Genomic DNA, 20,107 nt, shown 5'->3' with positions numbered 1-20,107 from the left:
AGTAAAACGACGATATATATATATATAAATTTAAAAAAAAAGGTGGAGGAGAAGGAGAGCGGATGCTCAGTGGCTTCATTGCTCAGAAGGATAAAACTGAATATCTCATATAAATATTACTCGAACTCTGCCGTACCAGTGACAAGCAAGCTGTGTTTTAACATGATAGAATGACAGGCGTTTTTCAATGGAACGTATATTGAGCTATCGCCAGCATAACCGTCATTATCAACAGATAAATGAGCGAACTGATTTTCAAAAAGATTAGTGATAGACAGTTGAAACCTGAAAAAGACATTAAAACTGAGCACTGATTTTCATCAACGACATGACATGGAACGGATTTGGAGAAACCGCAGAGCAAAACAATTAAATTGTCTTTTCGTTTAATCGCACCCAGATCCAACCTTTCGCAGAGAAATTCATAAACGTTTGCCAAGAAATCGTCACGATGGAGCCAACGGAGTGGTCGAATATAAGCCATGTGTGTCACCAGTCAAGCTCTATCATTGATCTGACATCACATCTACGTTTGACCGAATCATTCGGCTATTCTAACTCTGATTTCTTCTATATCGCCGTACTCTTGCCCTTTCTCTGTTCCGCCGGCGTCATTCTCAACTGTTCATTCCTGTTCGTGGTTCATCGTGTGCCGACGATGAAAACCATTACGAACGTCTACCTCGTGAACGTTGCCATTGCTGACATATTCTTTCTCCTGGCTGTCCTGGTCTTTAAACTCTCGAAACTGAGAACGTCTCCTGTGGTCCGAGATGTTTCTGGTCTGGGACCGGCGGCCTGCATTATCCTCTATACAGTCGCAAACATAGCGCGATTTGCGTCGCTGGGCTTCATTTCAGCCGTGACATGGGAGCGATTTTGCGCTGTCTGCAGGCCATATTCTCGACGATCCACCAGTTCATACGCGATCACGGTTTCGATAACGATTTGGTTGCTGGCGACGGCATTGTCGGCAACGATCATTCCAGCTTATGGCAAGTACCTCGAGGCCTGCGTACTGTGGCCCGATAGCCCTGATTTTGATTCCTGGCCCAGCCGTGTCCTACTCATCGGACAATTTGCTCAATGGCACAGTAGCTACAGTAATATTGCCCAAACAATCCCTTTCTTCATCACTTTTATTGCCAACACGTACTTCTTTTTCCGCATCATTCGTGGCCTGGATGCGGCCATGATGCATCGTACATGGGGTGGTCGCAGGAGCGAAACGGATTCTGCGCTCCGCTCTCAAACGATACGAATGCTCGTCGTTAACGGCGTGGCGTACTTCTTGTGTCTAGCGCTTTTCCAGTTTCTCTCTCTCTCCAAAACGATCGTCGTACTAACGAAATCGAAAATGCTTTTCTCGGTGAAACAGAGAAAAATACTCCTAGACGCAGGTCGCACTCTAGAATATCTGAATTCAGTGATTAATCCCGTCATTTACACCGTCATGAGCAGAAGATATAGAGATGCATTTAAGGCAGCCTTCAAGTGTGGCCGCTATCTTCAACTGAAGCGAGTGAGGGCTGCAACTATGAGCAATTCGTTTCCACTGGGAACGACAATAACTACCACAACAAGCAGGATCCGCAACACATCACTTTAGTGAAAAGGAAAATGTTAAACGCTCATAAACTTATGAATAGAACGATTTTGAGTTGTCTTGACTGGTCTTCGGTCTGTGCCAAAGGAATTACAGAGACACAAGCAACGACACACGAGAGGCACGTGTCATTATTTTGATTTGGACGTTTTGATACGAAATATGTTAAGCAGTGTTTTTAAGTGTTACCAATGTTCTCATTGATGTTACGTTAGGTGTTAAAGGAAGAAACTATACAGGCCCAGTACTAAAACCAAGAGGATGTTCAATTGGCGTTTATCAACAGTATAGTATCAGGTCACCACGTACTTTACCCAAACACAACACCCTCGTTATACGCTCCAGCATTAGAATCAGATAAAACACTTGAGTCCGCCCTGCCATATCTCGTTGTTTGTTACCAATATAGTTTGAGGAGAAAAAGTATATACTTGATTACAGTACACTATATGCTATATCCATCCTAAAATGTAAACTGTATGCTCGTAAACGGCGACACAGTTCATATTATACGATACTCACTATGCAAAGCAGTTGCATATTGGTGAGGGAATAAGCACCTTCATATGAATCAGGGCAGTGCCTTGACACTCTAAAGATGTCGAAGTGGTCAAAGCAAGAATTTGTGAACAAGTGCTTTCTGAGAATGTTTCTTTCATCGTAAGATACTATAAAAAGTTGTCCTGAAGCCGTTTCTGTCTTTATTGTAAACACCTCTAAAAGGGGATGATGTTCGTTATTCCGAGAATTCGTTAATCTGAAAATGAAATAAATTTCGTTATTCCGAAGGTTTGTTACTCCGAAAATGAAAAGAATGTGCGTATCAATGAAAGTTCTGAATAATGGAGCTTCTCTACTTATTTCATTTTCGAATTAACGAACCATGTGAAGTGACAAATTTTATTTCACTTTCGGATTAACAAACCTTCGGAATAACGAAGTTCCGGAAAATGAAATGCGACCGTCGTAAGATGTATGGCACATCGGTGACAGCATGTGTCGACTGCTGCTGGTTTATAGAAAGCTTGTAGAAATTTTGCCATGGAAGATATTGCACTGCTACAAAGTTTGTAGTATTTCAAGACAATTGCGGTGAACATTCTTGCCCATATGATATATAATTATTCTTTAATAACAATACAATAATGATGAAGGAATGAGACTAGAATCAGAAAAATGTTATGTGAATTATAATGTTACATTTAACAGAGTGCATTTTAGTCAAAAGAAAACAGTGATGTTCGTGTTTCCGAGAGTCGGGAAAGGCAATCCATATAGGTCCTATATATCTGGTTCATGATGCCTTGCAGACATGTGTGCTATGAGGGCGTTTGGATTATATGAGCGGCAATCTATTGAGTGTTGTGTATAAAATGTAAAAAGTATACGAGTGAAAGCTTGTATTATAATAGAAGAACTTTTGAAAGGATTGCAGCAGCGAATTCCTGGCATATTTGTACATACAATTTTAATACAGATATTTCTGAAATTTATATTTATGATGTATCTAGCTGCCTGAATGACTGGGCCGAATGCGCTAAATACGTGAAAAAAAAAATATGTGAACATAATTATTCTGATTGCCTTTTTGGCAATAAAAACAACAAATTTACTTGCGCTTTATTACAGATGTCACGCACAAAATTGCAATTAGTTATAGTAGAGGGAGAATAAGTGCATAATAAAGCATGTACAATGTATAATGATTTTGATGAGAATAGATACTGTAGTTTTATCTGTAAAACTTGTTATGTTTCTTATATAATCATGCCAAGTTAACTTATTATTCAAAACTGCCTCGAGAAAAGTAGTGGAAGTTCGTCCAGTTACATTTAAATCATGAATGATTTAAACAAAAATCAATATTTGAAATATTACGAGTTCAAATGATATAAGAGTGTCAAAATTTCTCTCAGAAAACGCAACATTAGTATCATCCGCGAAAATGTAATGTAATGTAAATTAATAAAATGATGTCATTTACATAATGAATACGGTCCCAAGATGGAACATCGAAGAACACCAGATTTCACTGTCAATCGTTGTGACACTGCAGTTTCAAATTGAACATACCTGTTGCGAGCAGTCTGCTTTGTTAACAATCACTTTTTTATCATGAGCAAAATGTTCTCCATCATCATGCAGATTTGCTGAAAATAGCAGTTAGTTAAACATCTGGCGAAAGCCATAGGAGTTGAGAATCAGAGCAAATCAGCCAGTATAGTTTTACACTTTTATGACGGAGGATTGCTGTCTCCCCTATTGGTGAATTTTAAGTCTTCAAAATTTGTTGCCAGCAACAGGGAAATGACATATAATGTTACGTCAGAGACTCCAACTCTCCCGCTTTCGACGGGAGATCTCCCGCCGAAAGCCCATTTTTGCAAAATCCCCCGTTCTCCTGCTTGAGATTTAATTTCTCCCGCCCTGGCTCTGTGTCTCCCACTTGAAATAATTTCTTACTTAGTGTCATCGTATGTTTAAAAATAAGCCATAGACTGCACGAGAGAGCATCTAGAACCTAGAGTCGTGAATATAGTTGGAGTCTCCCGTTTGTAAGGGGTTTCAGGCGGGAGAATCTCCCGATCAGAAGGTGCTTGGGGTTGGAGTCTCTGTTACGTGATATTAAAAAATACCCAACAACAACATGAACGGGAAAGGATTAGCTCGAATGTGATTTGTGTATCTTGTATTTCTGTTATATTGTGACGATATATATCTTTCTGTATACCGAGAAAAGCTGCCAAAGTAGACAGATGGTGCAGGAGTAATAATGAGCAGACGGTATCGTTGTCTGTTCTTGAAACCCATTGATAGATGAGTCTTCAAGAGTCTAGTACTGATGAGCTTCGGCGGAGCGCCCCCAAATCATCACTCAGAGAACAGTGAGTTGCGTAGAGGATGTAGAATGACGTCATAAACAGCTCGTTGTTATGACTCCCAAGTGTCATTTCAGTTCAGAGCTTGTATTTGACTTTATGCATATTATAGTAAGCATACACACCTTGGAACCATGAGAGTGAGAGAGGGAGAGTGAAATATAACAATGTATTTTCTTTAAAAAGAGTTTTGTTATTGTCTCACTTCACCATTTTTTATATTCTTTGTTATCACAATATCGTCACAAGAACGATATGAGTCAGTACATTATCTTCATTACAATCAAACTTAACAATAATCACTGCAACAATTGCTACACGCTTCTCTGCATGGCTGCATCCAGAAGTTCAGTAGAAAAGTTTTATAGCATGATAGGTTTTTAAGTTAACTAACAGGGGTGTGTGTGTGTGTGTGTGTGTGTGTGTGTGTGTCGAGGAAGATTTACACGCATTTTTTAACTGATTTACAACATTTATATACATTGGAAGTAGGAGATCAACAGAGTAATTTTGTCTTCTCCTCAAAAGTAACCCAAGATATTTTTCTCCGACCCAGAGTCACAACTCTTATCCCAAAGCTTAGAGAATTTCAGTTTAAACTTCTTCATGGTGCACTTTATACAAAAGTTAATCTGTTGAGATTTGGGTTTGTTTCGCATGATCTCTGTTCTTTCTGCAAAAAGAGCACGGAGACATATTCACATTTATTTTGGGAGTGTATTAAAGTGCAGAATTTGTGGCAAATTATTATTCAGAAATTTAATTTAGAAGAATTAGGAAATATTAATTGGGAAGTTGTTTATACAGGTATATATGGAAACTCGTTAAAAATCAAAGGATGGAATACAATTATATTGATGATTAAATATATTTTATATTTAGCGAGATCAGAAGGGGAGGTACCAAATTTTAATAAAGTTATGAAGTATTTTAAGATGTGTAAAGAAGAAGAAAATAAGATAGCTAGTAAAAGAGGAGCAGTTGGAATGCATCTGTCAAAGTGGGAATATGTATATGAGGTATACCGAGGATGATACTCCTATGTGATTATCTTTTTTTTTTTCTTGTTTTTTCCTCGTCTCTATTGTTTCATTTCCACATCACTTCCATATTATGAGTAAAAAGTATTTTATTGTATGAGAAACAAAATGGCAATTTATACTGCAAAGGTATTAAAGTGTGAATAAAACCTGAAACCTGAGGGCTGAAGGCACGGGGGGGGGGGGGGGAGGGGAGGGGTGCATGTTGGCATTGTGTGGGGATGTGTGTGTGCATGTGTGCATGTGTGTATGTTGTCTCGCAAATGGCCTTGTTTGTTTTGTTGTTTTTTTCATAGAGAAACAGTGAAATATGCCCCGTTTTGTGTCTTAAGCAAATGATCTTTATGTTCCCGTTTCGCGGACTTGTGCGAGAATATGTGTTTTTTTTTTAAAGCGTTTCCTTGATTTTAGAGGGTTACAATGTGAAATTTGATATTAGTTTGCACAATGGTGGTGATAGTGCATTTTGTTATTTATGTAGTGCAAGTTTGACGTTATTGTGTACAATGTTTGTGTAAAAAGCAGGTTGTTTTTGTATGATGTTTTGATTCTGTGAACATTTCTGTCTCTATGATATGGAATGGTACGAAATTCGAATAAAGAATTATCCAAAAAAAAAGTGTGTTTGTGCAACATATGTTTTACTTCATGCATATTGCAGAGAATGTATTTATAGATTGCTGTTACAATATTCGTAATTGTTTCAATGTTTATCAATGATTAGGATATCAAATTTTCCATTTACCCTTTCTTTATGGCTTGCTGCTTATATCAATGTTTACGAAGTTTTTTAGGTAGTAGTTAGTACTGTTAAGAAATACAATATTGCTTTGAATGATGTCTTGAATTAGAAGTAAAAACAGCATCGAGGAAATGTTTTCGCGGTTATTATTGTGACCAAAACACTGGCGGCACCCTTATTAGAAAGCTTGCTATGGCACAAATGAATAGAAACTGAGACGTCATATTTCGAGGATCAAGAAATGCTTATTGGGGCGGGGCAAAAGAGCTCCGTAACTTTTGCAATCACACACAAACACGCACACACACACACACGCACACACGCACGCACACACACATACACGCACACACGGACACACATACACACACATACACACGCACACTGGGGGGGGGGGGGGATAAAGAGGCAGCTGAACGGTGGAGTCTGGATATGCCCCCACAAGTTAGTGAACGCAATGATCTGCTCTGTCACAACGTGCGTCAGACTTCTTTGTAAAGTCGTGCAGTTTGGCTACAGCGCCATCTTTCAACGACTCCCTGAATTGGTCATAATTTTACTGCTCTTGTAGTTCTCCTCTTCATTTCACGTGTTAGCAAAACTTATGAAGGTTTTTGTAGCTTCCTTGTACCTGGAACCAGCTATTCTACGGTGCGCTGGTCGTCGAGTTTCATATACATCAATGAACATATTTCTCCGCACATGACATTAACCGTACCATGCACATACCACATAATTATGATAATTTTCATGGCAAAATCTATTCACCAGCAGGGCACACTTACATAAAATTCAATGATGGTAAACAAAATGACATGAAGAACGTTGTTGTGTCTGAAAATGTATCCCGATTAGTCTATTAAATTATCAATTCTTTACAGACATCTTATTGTTAATCAACGTGCAGTTGATCTGTAGAGCATTGACTCTTATATATTAAAGGCCTGCTTTACCAAACATCTTGCTCTTGATAATTTCAGGTTTGTTTTTTGTTTTTGTTTTTGTTTTATGTTTGTTTGTTTGTTTGTTGTTGTTGTTTTTTAGTAGAACACTGACGATACTTCATGATACGTATACTTTAGTCTTAGTGGTGTCATGTTGTTGCTGTTGTTTTTTAAGATTATAGAACCTTTTGGGACAACTTGCTCCAGAAAAAAAAAAAACAACATTCAGGTCAAAGGAAAATTAATTTTTCATATTTCAAATTAAGATAATTTTAGTGGCTTTAATGGGCTGCGTCTACAACTGTATATAAAAAGAAACTTATTTATTAATCTATATACTACTTATTCAAATTCAAGTTTGATGTTTAGGTCAAAGGGGCCAATTATGGAATTCAGATATCACCTATACCTACTCCCATTCCAAAGTAAGGGGTTACGCCTTTCTTGTCAGCCTGCGGGAGAGTTGAAGCTTCTCCATTCCACATCATGGATGCTTCGGACATTCCGGTGGGCAGGCGCCCATTCCCATTGGCCTAGGTTCAGCTTACGAAATAAGTATATCACCAAAATGAAAGGGAGATAGAAGATCAGCAGGAAAAAAAAAATGGAGAGGAGACAGTAGTGAAGTAAATAAACAGCTAGTGAGGGGTGGGCGATGGTACAACTGTATCTTGCAAGACCTCGTTTAAATGTACAAGGTCGCATTTGTTTTGTTGGGCATGGTCTTGAAGATTACAGGAGCACAACGAAAAAGATGAGAAGAAGGTTAACATACAGTTTTGGAGACGTGGGAACGGGTGTGTAGCCGGGTTCATGGTGGATGGGTAATTCGTTATTTTTTATTATTTTTTTTTTTTGTCGAGCGGGGGGATGCCCTGTTTTTACCATAACGCTATATATTTGAGAAGGGATACAGCAAAAAATTACTAGCAAAAAAAAAAAAGAAAAAAAAAACCCAAACAAAACAAAACAAGAAACAAAGAAAGCCTTTCGTAGATTTTCAAGTTCCGTCATTCTGCAGTTCATCATCAATGACGTAGATTCAAGTGAAAAAAAAAAACATACCCTATTCATTATACGCGTCAACGTCACTGATTTTGTATCGATAAGAAGTATTCTGAGATCAGTGATCTGCGCTCTCACCTCATGCAATCCGCAACATCAACGAAGGGGGCGCTGTTTACCTTGTAAGTATCTTTGATATTGCTTTTTTTTTTTTTTTTTTAGCGAACATATATATTTTCATTTGTCATTTTAAATTTATGACATTCCATAAGCTGTCCCTCTCCCCCTCCCCCATCTCTCTCTCTTTGCTTATAAAGGTTAAAAAAATTAAAAGAAGATGACAAGACGAGGTGCTTTACCAAACCTAATTTGAAATTTGAAATAGTGTAGTTGTATTTGCTGGTATCAAGATGCAACCATTCTAGGTCACGTATGACACACTCAAATCCGATCTCGCCGTTTTAATATTCGGGTACAATGTGATGAGCATATACACGTTGGGAAATATTACATACATGGACATGATTACGACGTGAAATGCAGATAGGAGGGTTGATACGTGATCGAAAATTTTTGGGAAAAAGCAGCAGCAGAAAGAGAGACAGAGACACAGACAGACAGACAGAGAGGGAGACAAAGACAGACAGACAGACAGACAGACAAAAGGCAAGAAAATATGAATAACACAAAAGACAATATCAATACCGAGTAGTCCAACCTAAATCACGCCTCAAGCTGATTCTCGTACTTGGCACCGGTCATTATCCTTTATGTTTATATAACTTTTTTTTTTCTTTCAAAGCATTATTTACCACTTGCAGATGAAACAAAAACGCAGCTTTTAGTGCTTCAAAATAGTTCAGAAATGTGAGTTAGGGATAGAAAAAAAAAAAAAAAACCAGCGTAAGAAAAGTTAATCGGTATAATCTATGTTAAGCAATGTTAAATGTACAAAATGTGAATAATAGTTACAATAAAATTGTCTCTAGACTAAACCGTGTACAGGTATGGTTTAGTGAGAAAAAATAGTGATATCTCCTTATATTTTAGGTTTCTTGGCAAATTACTCAAATATAATTATGGTAGGATATTTTGTGATGCAACTGACCTACGCATGATTATGTCACATGTGATGTAAATTCGAACATTTTTTTTTTAACCACTGCTCCCAATGGTAAACAGTACCTTTAAACCCTGACAACATCGTCTCTTTCAAAGTGGTAATGATACGGCCTTTAGGGCATGGAGCACGCCGACTTTGAGGCTTGCAAAATTTATATAAACTGGACCTTCGATAATGGATCACGAACATCAGAACTGGCGTCACCGTATTTGTCTACAATCATCAGGCGTCATGAGGGTATGGTTACAAATTCTTAACCCTGAGTATCTGGGAGGCTAAACTGGAAGACACCGATTTTCAACCTCCCCGGTTTAAAGGGATCGCGCAGTTCTGGTTGAGACCTAATTTCACGTTTCTAACATTTTTTGGTGAGATAATGAGAAACCTCTTATGAAATGTGAAATGAGCATGTAATTCTATAAGGGATTCAACGTTTATTTGATAAAAATTGGTTTTGAAATGGCTGAGATATCCAGAAAAGAGCGATCCATATAAAGTGTGGGACCCACACTTTATTACGATCGCTTTGTTTTACTTTGTTTTTTGATGTTTCAGTCATTCCAAACCCGATTTTCATCAAATAAACTTTGAATTCCTCTTAAAATGGTATGCTCTGTACTATAACATAAGTGTTTTCTTGGTATCTCGCAAAAAGTTAAAAGCCCAATTTTCATCTCCACCAATACTGCACCATTTCTTTAACATTGTGGTGACCTATAGACTCGCTAGCGTGGGTGAGGAGGGTGTTGCGACTGAATCGATTTCCATTCGCCACCCACTTGGGTACATTTACTTTTTTTTCCTTGATATTTATTGATTTCATTCAAATCATTCATAAATCAACCCATTCTGGGTGTAACATGAACAAAAACGGTACAAATGCAATTCAAAACACAAACAAATCCATTTGCCAATTTATACTGCAAATAATCTCTCTTCAACATAAATAAGTCGATTATAAATCAACCCTATACTGACAATTTCTTCACGAGAAAGTATTTGTAGTATATTAGTATATTATGTAATCAGGCTAGACTCGGACCAGACAGGGTGTCTGAGCTCTGTCGGCCAGAGGGCTTAATATCACATCACTCGTATATCGGAGGGATTAAAGGGACAGGTGTCCTCACATCATGGTGGACCACCATACTGGTAGTAGCAATGTACCGATGTATTTATGACCAGGCAGTCTCAGTGTTTTGGTCAGTCTGTCTCGAGCGTTGGCTGAATGCAGCTCTTCCAATAAAGTCAATCTCTCTCTTAACTCCGAGTGTGCCGATCGTTCTCTATTTGATTGTGCTCATAGCAGGTCACTTCACTGGCGACGAGGATACTTTTTTCGAATGCACCTATATCTGTAATGTATAGGATGGCTCTCATCGGGAAAATTGAGGAGTTTCTGGAGGGGAGAGAGGAATGGTCGCAGTACGTCGAACGGCTGGACCTCTATTTTAAAGCCAATGACATTACATCTGAGGGAAAAATGCAGGCGACATTGCTCACAGTCATTGGGCCTTCGTCATACAAATTGCTACGGAACCTGGTGGCCCCAACCAAGCCCTCTGCCATGAAGTATGACGATCTCGTAGCAGCGATGAACGCACATCATTGCCCGATTCCAAGCGAAATAGTGCAAAGATGTAAATTCAACAGCCGGTTTCGCATGGATAATGAAACGATAGCGGGCTACATGGCGTCACTTCGTTCTCTGGCAGAGTTTTGCAATTTTGGGACGTCGCTGGATGTTATGCTACGTGATCGCCTGGTTTGCGGCGTGCGGGATGACCGCATCCAACGTCGGCTTCTTGCGGAGAAGAGCTTAAATCTCGGGAAGGCGGTGGAAATCGCCACCAGCATCGAAATGGCTGCCAATAATGTTCGGGATCTCCAGACAGCGCAAGCTCCAAGGGAGGAAGTACACCAAATGGCTTCCTCGCCTCAGCCGAAGCAAGCCAGGGCCAGAACGTGCTTCCGGTGTGGAAAGGGCGGACACACACCTGACAAGTGCAGGTTCAAGGACAGCAATTGTCATCATTGCCAAAAGAGGGGACACATTAGCAGCGTGTGTCTAAGCAAAAGACGCGGAATACCGCCCAAGAGCAGTGGCCAGGTAAAAGCGTTAAAAGCCGACGACGATGACGCCGGCACGGAATCGGCGGACGAGAGTTTGGCTTCACCACCAGCGGAGTACCGCAATCTCAGGCTGTATCGAGTGGACGGCAAGTCAAATGTGCCCCCACTGAAAGTAAACGTCAATATCGACAGCCAAGAGGTCGGAATGGAAATCGACACCGGTGCATCTATTTCGCTCATGTCGGAGACGACGTTCCGGACATATTGGCCTAAACGACGACTAAGCGCAACAACTATGAAGCTGCGGACTTATACCAACCACGAATTGGACGTCGTGGGCGTGGTCGAGGTGCACGTCGCTCACAATGGACAGGTGAAAACGCTCCCGCTCATCGTGGTCAAAGAAGATGGTCCCAGCCTCCTTGGTAGAAGTTGGCTGCATGAGCTCAGGCTGGATTGGGCAAGTGTGCATAACATGAACGCCGCAGCCACAACCGACGTCAACGACATCCTGCAACGTCACGACGCAGTATTTCGTGAGGAATTGGGCAAGTTCACAAGTCTGCAAGCCACGATTCACGTGAACAAGGATGCAGCGCCCCGCTTTTGCAAAGCACGGGTGGTGCCGTATGCGATGCGGGACCTGGTGGAGAAGGAGTTGGAGAAGTTGCAGCACGACGGGGTAATCGAACCAGTCCAGTTTTCGGAATGGGCCGCACCCATAGTGCCCGTGATGAAAGCTGATAAGCAGTCGGTTCGGATCTGTGGCGACTTTAAAATGACAGTCAATCGCGTAGCGAAGTTAGACAAGTACCCACTCCCGAGAATTGAGGACCTGTTCGCATCACTTGCAGGGGGACAAAAGTTCTCGAAGCTGGATTTGTCCCAAGCGTATCAGCAGATCGAGCTCGACGATGACTCTCGCCAATACGTAGTGATCAACACACACAAGGGGCTATATCGCTACAACAGGCTCCCGTTTGGGGTGTCGTCCGCCCCAGCCATATTTCAACGGGTAATGGAGGATTTGCTACGCGATATTCCCCACGTCACGGTATACCTCGATGACATCCTCATCACCGGAGTCAATGACCACGACCATCTTTCGACAATCGACATGGTGCTCGGGCGGCTGGAGGACTCTGGGCTGCGCTTGAAGCGAAGCAAGTGCAAGTTCATGCAGCCGTCGGTTGAGTATTTGGGTCACACCATCGACGAGCAAGGCCTGCATCCGACTTCGGGTAAAGTTATAGCGATCACGAATGCCCCTGCACCCCGCAACGTCACTGAACTGCGAGCCTATTTGGGGCTGCTCACATACTACGGCAAATTTCTCCCGAATTTGTCAACCACGTTAGCACCTGTGTACGCCCTCCTCAAGAAGGGGACACCGTGGAAATGGAGCTCAGCTCAGCAAACGGCATTCGACTCGTCCAAGAAGCTGCTGTTATCGTCACAAGTTTTGGTACATTATGATCCAAGCCGAGAGCTGGTCGTGTCCTGTGATGCCTCGCAATACGGCATCGGCGCGGTGATCGCGCATCGCATGGAAGACGGGTCAGAAAAGCCGATTGCGTTCGCCTCGCGAACGCTTGCGGAAGCCGAGAAGAAATATTCGCAAATCGAGAAGGAAGGTTTAGCTTGTGTGTTTGGTGTAACACGCTTTCATTCTTACCTGCATGGGCGCCACTTCACGCTCGTCACCGATCACAAGCCCCTCCTCGGCCTGTTCAACGAGGACCGCCCTATCCCTGCTCAGGCATCAGCTCGCATTCAGCGTTGGGCCCTCACTCTCGCGAGCTATGAGTATACACTCCGTTTCAAGCCGACAGGACTACACGCTAATGCCGATGCTCTCAGTCGTCTACCACTCGCCGATGTGCCGCCCACGGTGCCGTTGCCGGCGGAAACGGTGCTCCTCCTCGATACGCTTGCATCATCCCCCATCATGACAGCCGACATTCGGAAGTGGACGCGCCGTGACCCGGTCTTGTCTCGCGTGTTAACCTACGTAGAGCGCGGTTGGCCTGAGCAGCGAGAGGAAGTCGATGTCGACATGAAGCCGTATCATGTGCGCCGCGACGAGCTATCAATGCTAGATAAGTGTGTGCTCTGGGGAAATCGTGTGATAGTTCCTAGGCAGGGGAGGAAGCAAGTGTTGGAGACGCTCCATGCGGGACATCCAGGCGTGTCTCGGATGAAAAGTTTCGCGAGAGCGTTTGTGTGGTGGCCTAAAATGGATCACGACATCGAAAGTACATCGAAATCGTGCAGCAAGTGCCAGGAAAATCAGCCGATGCCGGCACCTACACCGCTTCATCCATGGCAGTGGCCAAATCGTCCATGGTCACGCCTGCACATTGACCACGCTGGGCCGTTCATGGGGAAATATTTCCTCATCGTGGTCGATGCGTACTCCAAATGGCTTGAAGTGATCCCAGTTGCTTCGACGACGACAACGTCGACAATCGCGAAGTTACGGCTACTTTTCGCAACGCACGGATTGCCAGATAAAGTAGTCTCCGACAATGGTCCCGCCTTCGCTAGCGCGGAGTTCAGCGTCTTCTTGAAGAAAAATGGAATCGCACACTCGAAGTCGGCACCATATCACCCAGCGTCTAACGGCCTAGCAGAACGTGCCGTTCGCACGTTCAAAGACGCGATGAAGCGCACGGGAGATAGTTCGTTGGAAACAAATATCGCGAGATTTCTTCTGCAATATCGCACAACTCCACACTCGACCACAGGAATCTCGCCCTCCGAAATGCTAATGGGCCGTCGTCTGACGACCGCACTCGATCGTTTGAGACCCGATATCGCGTCACGCGTGCGTGATCGTCAGGAACAGCAAAAGCTCACGCATGACAGCAGCTCGAAGTCGCGTACCTTTGCTGTGGGAGACAAAGTGTATGCCAAAAACTTCACCTCGAAATCTCCCAAATGGTGGAGGGGAGAAATCGTTTCGCAGAATGGGCCGGTTTCATTCGAAATCGCTATCGCCGACAACAGCGGTCGGGCAATTAAACGTCACGCGGACCACATTCGCAAGCGTTACAATTCTGCGATATCGCCCTCGAGTGGCGGTACATCTCGACTGGCGGATACCGCACGCGACATCACCAACGATGAGGGACTAGATATCCAAGGAAGTGTAGACGCGACCGCGACGACCGACCCACCAGCGGAGCTACCAACCCCGGTCATGTCGCAGAACGACAGCGAGCTCCAACGGCAAGACCAGTTAGCGCCGAACCGTAAAACCTACCCGACCAGGCAGCGGAATCCACCTGACCGATATGGATTTCCATAATGCCGACAAACTTTAGGTGACACTGTGTTATATCAGTTGAGTTGTTGTTGTTGTTTTTCTTTTTCCTTTCCTTATGTGCTTTTTGTTGTCTGCATTCCTACACAGAAACGAAGAGTAATATCTAGGCATGCCTTCATTTATACTGTAAGTTCCGGGTAGTATAATCCCAAATGCAGCGAGTATGTTGAAAAATTTACTTGAAAATCGGCATTTCATGTCAAGTTCATGTTTGTTTTAACTTATTTGTGCATAGTCATGAACATTTAAACATTATAACAATGCCTTCACCCACCCCTTCGTTCTGGGCGAGTTTATTGTAAAGGTGTACTTAATTGGCAACTACGTTTTTGTACACAGTTTGGGGTTTTAGTTTCGTTGTGTGTATACATGTCGTGAGTGTGATGGTTTGGAAGTTATATTCTCTCCCTCATCATCTCTTCAGATGCTATGATTATTATTATTATTTGGGTATGTTTTATTCATTCACACAGTTGTTATGTGATGACATCCTTATTTGGTTTGTTTGGGCAAATGTCTGACAAATTTTTTGTTTTGACTTTCTTCCGTATATTAATTTTGGCATTGTTAACTCCTGGTCAGTTATAAAGGGTGACCATATTTTGCATAATACATGTATGTTAATTCCAGGGGTACGCTGACCAAACTTTCTGTGTGTGAGAGTATTGCGATGGTCACCATCGTTGACGATAGAGTATAGCTATTAAGTGAACATGTGTCTCAAAGGACGCTAACTCCATTGTACATTATGTAAGTGTTAGTAACAAGCGTAGTCAAATGTTTGTTTATTTCCTGTGTTGTCATGCTCTTATTCACAACAACAATAAGGCCGTTTACAACCTATAAGCGAATAGTCCCTGCATGACTGCTCATGTAGAATGTTGTCCTAGGAAACTTTGTTCATGTACTATCTGTTAATATGTTCTGATTTTTTCTTTTGTTTATTTTGGTTTTTGTTTCATGTTTGTAATGTTTCGGATATGTACCCCATATTCTTTACCTGGTCGAATGATAAGTAATAACTATATAATGATAAAATTTTGTGGGTTTTTTTTTTTGTGTGTGTGTGTTTCCATCCAGTACTTCATTCAGGTTATTTGGCTAGGTGAATGCAGTGTTAATGATATAACTGTTGAAGACTGACGTTTTCCAAGTTTTGCTAGCTCTTGAAAACTCGTTCTATTTTGATGCCGTTACAAGTTATCACTTTAATGGAGGTTGTAATCTAAGGGGGGAGGAATGTAGTATATTAGTATATTATGTAATCAGGCTAGACTCGGACCAGACAGGGTGTCTGAGCTCTGTCGGCCAGAGGGCTTAATATCACATCACTCGTATATCGGAGGGATTAAAGGGACAGGTGTCCTCACATCATGGTGGACCACCATACTGGTAGTAGCAATGTACCGATGTATTTATGACCAGGCAGTCTCAGTGTTTTGGTCAGTCTGTCTCGAGCGTTGGCTGAATGCAGCTCTTCCAATAAAGTCAATCTCTCTCTTAACTCCGAGTGTGCCGATCGTTCTCTATTTGATTGTGCTCATAGCAGGTCACTTCAGTATTGACATGTACCGAACCTATATCCCTTGAATATGTTGAATCATGTAACTCATTCTCACTTAGAAGGGCATATACATAAAAACAACAACAGCAACAACAAAACAAATACATTATACAAGTCTAGAATGAAATCATTCATAAAAACCCACCCAACCCTTCCCCTCCCAACCAAAACAAATCTACATCTATCCTAAACATTAAATCCTACAAATATCTTTCATACAATTTATAACTTATACACACACACGCACACACACACACACACACACACACACACACAAATCTGAATAGGTAAGGCCTGCTAGAATAGAATTGCCGGTCTGCGAATAGTAGCGAGCTTTAGATCTGCGACGCAAACGCTAAGACGACGCTAATTAGGCCAAAAATGGTGTTCTGCACATGCGCAAGACAGCTGTTTTCATTGTTCAACCCGAGAGGCTGCGTCGTCTGAACATCCGCGTCTCAGATCTAAAGTTCCCAAATGTCCATCGAAACGTGCGCTCATCGATAACGTAACGTTTTACTTCAGCTCTCCGGGGGTGTGTGTAGGGCCCTATACACTTGCAGTTGTGCACACGCAATTCGTTAAGAGGATAACCTAATAAATATGTATATAATTATGTATATCATTATAATATCATATCCGAGTCAGGCAGCCTCCCAATTACATGGTCATGGTATCCACACCCTACGTGGTCTCTAAGGTAAAAATAAAAACAAATTGAACTGTGCTGAGTGGTCTGTGTAAAATTGTTCCAGTGGACGAAAAAAAAAATTAAAATCCCATTCATACAAAACATTTGAAATTATGCCCTCTATGATATTTCAGAATAAACAAAACCATGCTAAATCCTTGTTAAAATAGTAAATTCCACAACTGAAATCAATTGGACTTTACGTGCTGCCATATGACAACCACTGAATTTCTTCAGTTTGAAGTTATAGTGAAAGATCACTTTAAACCACAAATGTTTATCCTAGCTTGGCTTTTGAAAAGATCCCGTTTAGCAGCTGATCTTTCCACACCTTTTCAGGGGAAATATCGCTCAACACAATTTTATATATTATTCAAAAGGAAGACAGGATACTGATAATGAGATTTAGCCGCCACAAGCCAGTGAAGTTAATAATTGAACATGGCGATGCAAAATATCACTTCTTCGTATAATGTAAAAGTAATGTATGTATTTGTGTCCAAGTATATAATTATATCTAACATTTCGGTTGTGCATATTATGGATATGTGTATTCTATGCATGACACCATTTTGTGGAATGAGGTTTGTTGTTGTTTGTTTGTGTGTTTGTTTTTACCTTGATACCTGTTAGAAGGGTAATTACATCACAACAGCATTCGTTATCCGGATTATGATTGGATTTCATTTCGAATTCATCAGAGATCCTGTGTAATGATATGGCATTCATGAAAGTACGTGACCTGGCTGTATATGTGGGGATCGTATGATACAATGTTTTACACCTTGTTCAGTTATATAGATGTTCGTTGTTCTCATTCTATCTCAAGTTTATCAACACACTGTAAAGGCATAATATATTCATGGGCGCTCTGACTTTGAACATAATGATATTATATAATATAATTATTTATGATAGCTGAAGCAGTTACAGATATAACTGGGAAATTAATATCGTCTGGATATTTGTTTCGTAACTTAATTGTTGTAAAACTGATCAGCGACGATTGGTGTGAGGGTCAAATTGAGGGAAAATTTCAAATTACCATAGGTGTGGTCATATGATTTGAATGACACTGTCATTGTAACCCACATTTTAGTATTTTGTTTTGAGCATGTCAACCATCTTATGATTGTTTACGAGACACTTTTTTTGTGCTACAAACCCTGCATAATATGAATCGATGATCATATTCAAAAGGAGATAATTATAGCTGACAGGTGGCAATGGAAGAAACATGTTTTCTTGTTGCGGTTGTTTGATTTTTCCTTTTTTATTTGCCTAATAAATATGCAATTCATTTGAGAGATTTAAGTCAACTCAATGTGATCAATGGCCCGTGTAGTGACATGTATAGCACTGACAAGTTGATCCTCTTATAGAGCCTTTTGTGTCGTTACATATACGTTCTATTTTTCAGAAGAAAAAAAAAATGTTTTCCTAAGACAAGTGCAATATTTGTATGCATCACTTTTTGGCTGTGTTTTAATTCTTTCCTTCTAAATCTTCTTCTCCTCCTCCTCCATATCACTTCGGATATCATCATGACAAGCTTAACAAAACCAATGACATCACGTAGCAGAGCTCTCATTATATACGAGCTTGATTATTCCGATATTTTGTTTTTAAAATTTAAGGCGGTAAGTATAATTGTAAGGCATGCAGGTAATGTATAATACCAGTGTGGTGCTTTAGATACCAGAAATCTTCAGCACTTGTACTGTATGTTCTTATCATTAATTAATGCGCGAGTTTTTTTTTTATGTAAGGAAGGGAGAGGACGAATAGCTGACGGGGTGTCAAGTCCAATTTTAATAAACAATAAGCCGTGAAATTGCGCAAGGCATGGCGGGCCATGAAAGCTACTTGGCAGACGACAACCGAAACAAATGATCAAAATGACATGAAAAGGCAGTGATGCAAAGATAATCATTCTGTTTCTCCTTGCATTTCTCTTTGAAGTTGAAAGGTATATGTCCTCTGGCTAATCTATAGGGGGGTTTTCAGCCGATGATTTGTGAGGAGTGTCTGTTTATTTATCGGCTATTAAAAAACAAGGAAAAAAACTAATACACACATCACAAATCGTGCGACAATTCATGTGTATACTACATGTGTAATCTTATTACTGTTTGTATGAAAGGAAGCACACTGTCATCTACATTCTCCCTGTGTGCACGGTGCACGTCCGCCGAAAAGAACTCCGCGACTCGCATTTTGATTAGAAGAGATAGCACTTGATTAACTGTTACAGGGAAAGCGCATGTCGCCTTGAATTATTCACTGATACGTTTCTCATTGACCGCATTTTCGAACACTTCTGAGGCGGCTTGAGAGAGAAGGGGCTTTTGCACACAAAATCTCGTTAAAAGGAAATGGCTCATATGTAGCTGCGGTGCATGGACTACCATACCAAGAGCTCTCCCAGTTTGTTTGTTTGTTTGTGTGTTTATTTGATTAGTTTATATTTATGGGGAAGATTTTGGGGAAGAATTTAGGTCATGCAAAATATTAATAAAAGAACGAATGATTAAGCAAACACCTGAACAGTGTTCATTCCACACCTATGGGATCTTTTTTTTATCTTTTTGTTGTGTTTTTGTGTATTGACACGCACTTCCAGAGTTGTTCTTTGTCTGTATGTCTGTCTTTCTCTCTCTATTTATTCCTCTTAAAACCGTCTAGCCCGATGAAACGCTCAGTAGACAAAGTTTGGCGAAAACTTAATTTGTCTCGTTTCACACTATTAAATTTATACACAGCCTCTGCTCGTATGGAACCCACCACTATTCTCAACATGTGACCGTAAATAAAATTTATTCAATTTATTTACCACCATTTCAGGAGTAAAATATAAGCAAACAAAAAGTCGAAATAGGCAAGTATAAGTTGTTGGTTTTTTTTTTTTTTTTTTGTAGCAGCCAAGGGCAGAGCTAAAAGAGTAGATTGTAAGTTTTCAAATAAAATTGGTATGCAGTTGTTACTTTTGAGAAAAGTGACTTTGAGGTTCTGATTTTATTCAAGAGCACTGAGTAACACAAGAGGTTCAATTATCCATAGCAACCACTGTAGCGTGGTAATCACCAACACCACTAAGAGAACATTATTCACGTAG

The 20,107-nt window shown here is 40.9% G+C and overlaps 1 protein-coding gene across 1 annotated transcript; it reads left to right on the top strand.

Annotated features, from left to right (window-relative positions):
* Nucleotides 1-451: 451 nt before the first annotated feature.
* Nucleotides 452-1,609, top strand: LOC140232846 (neuropeptides B/W receptor type 2-like). Its single transcript, XM_072312961.1, has one exon. The coding sequence runs from the start codon at nt 452-454 to the stop codon at nt 1,607-1,609; it is 1,158 nt and encodes a 385-aa protein (XP_072169062.1).
* The last annotated feature ends 18,498 nt before the right edge of the window (nt 1,610-20,107 follow it).

This window comes from Diadema setosum, chromosome 9 (assembly GCF_964275005.1).
Source record: "Diadema setosum chromosome 9, eeDiaSeto1, whole genome shotgun sequence".
Lineage (NCBI taxonomy): Eukaryota > Metazoa > Echinodermata > Echinoidea > Diadematoida > Diadematidae > Diadema > Diadema setosum.
The sequence above is the reverse complement of the archived record's forward strand: the minus strand, read 5'-3'. Positions and strand labels throughout refer to the sequence as shown.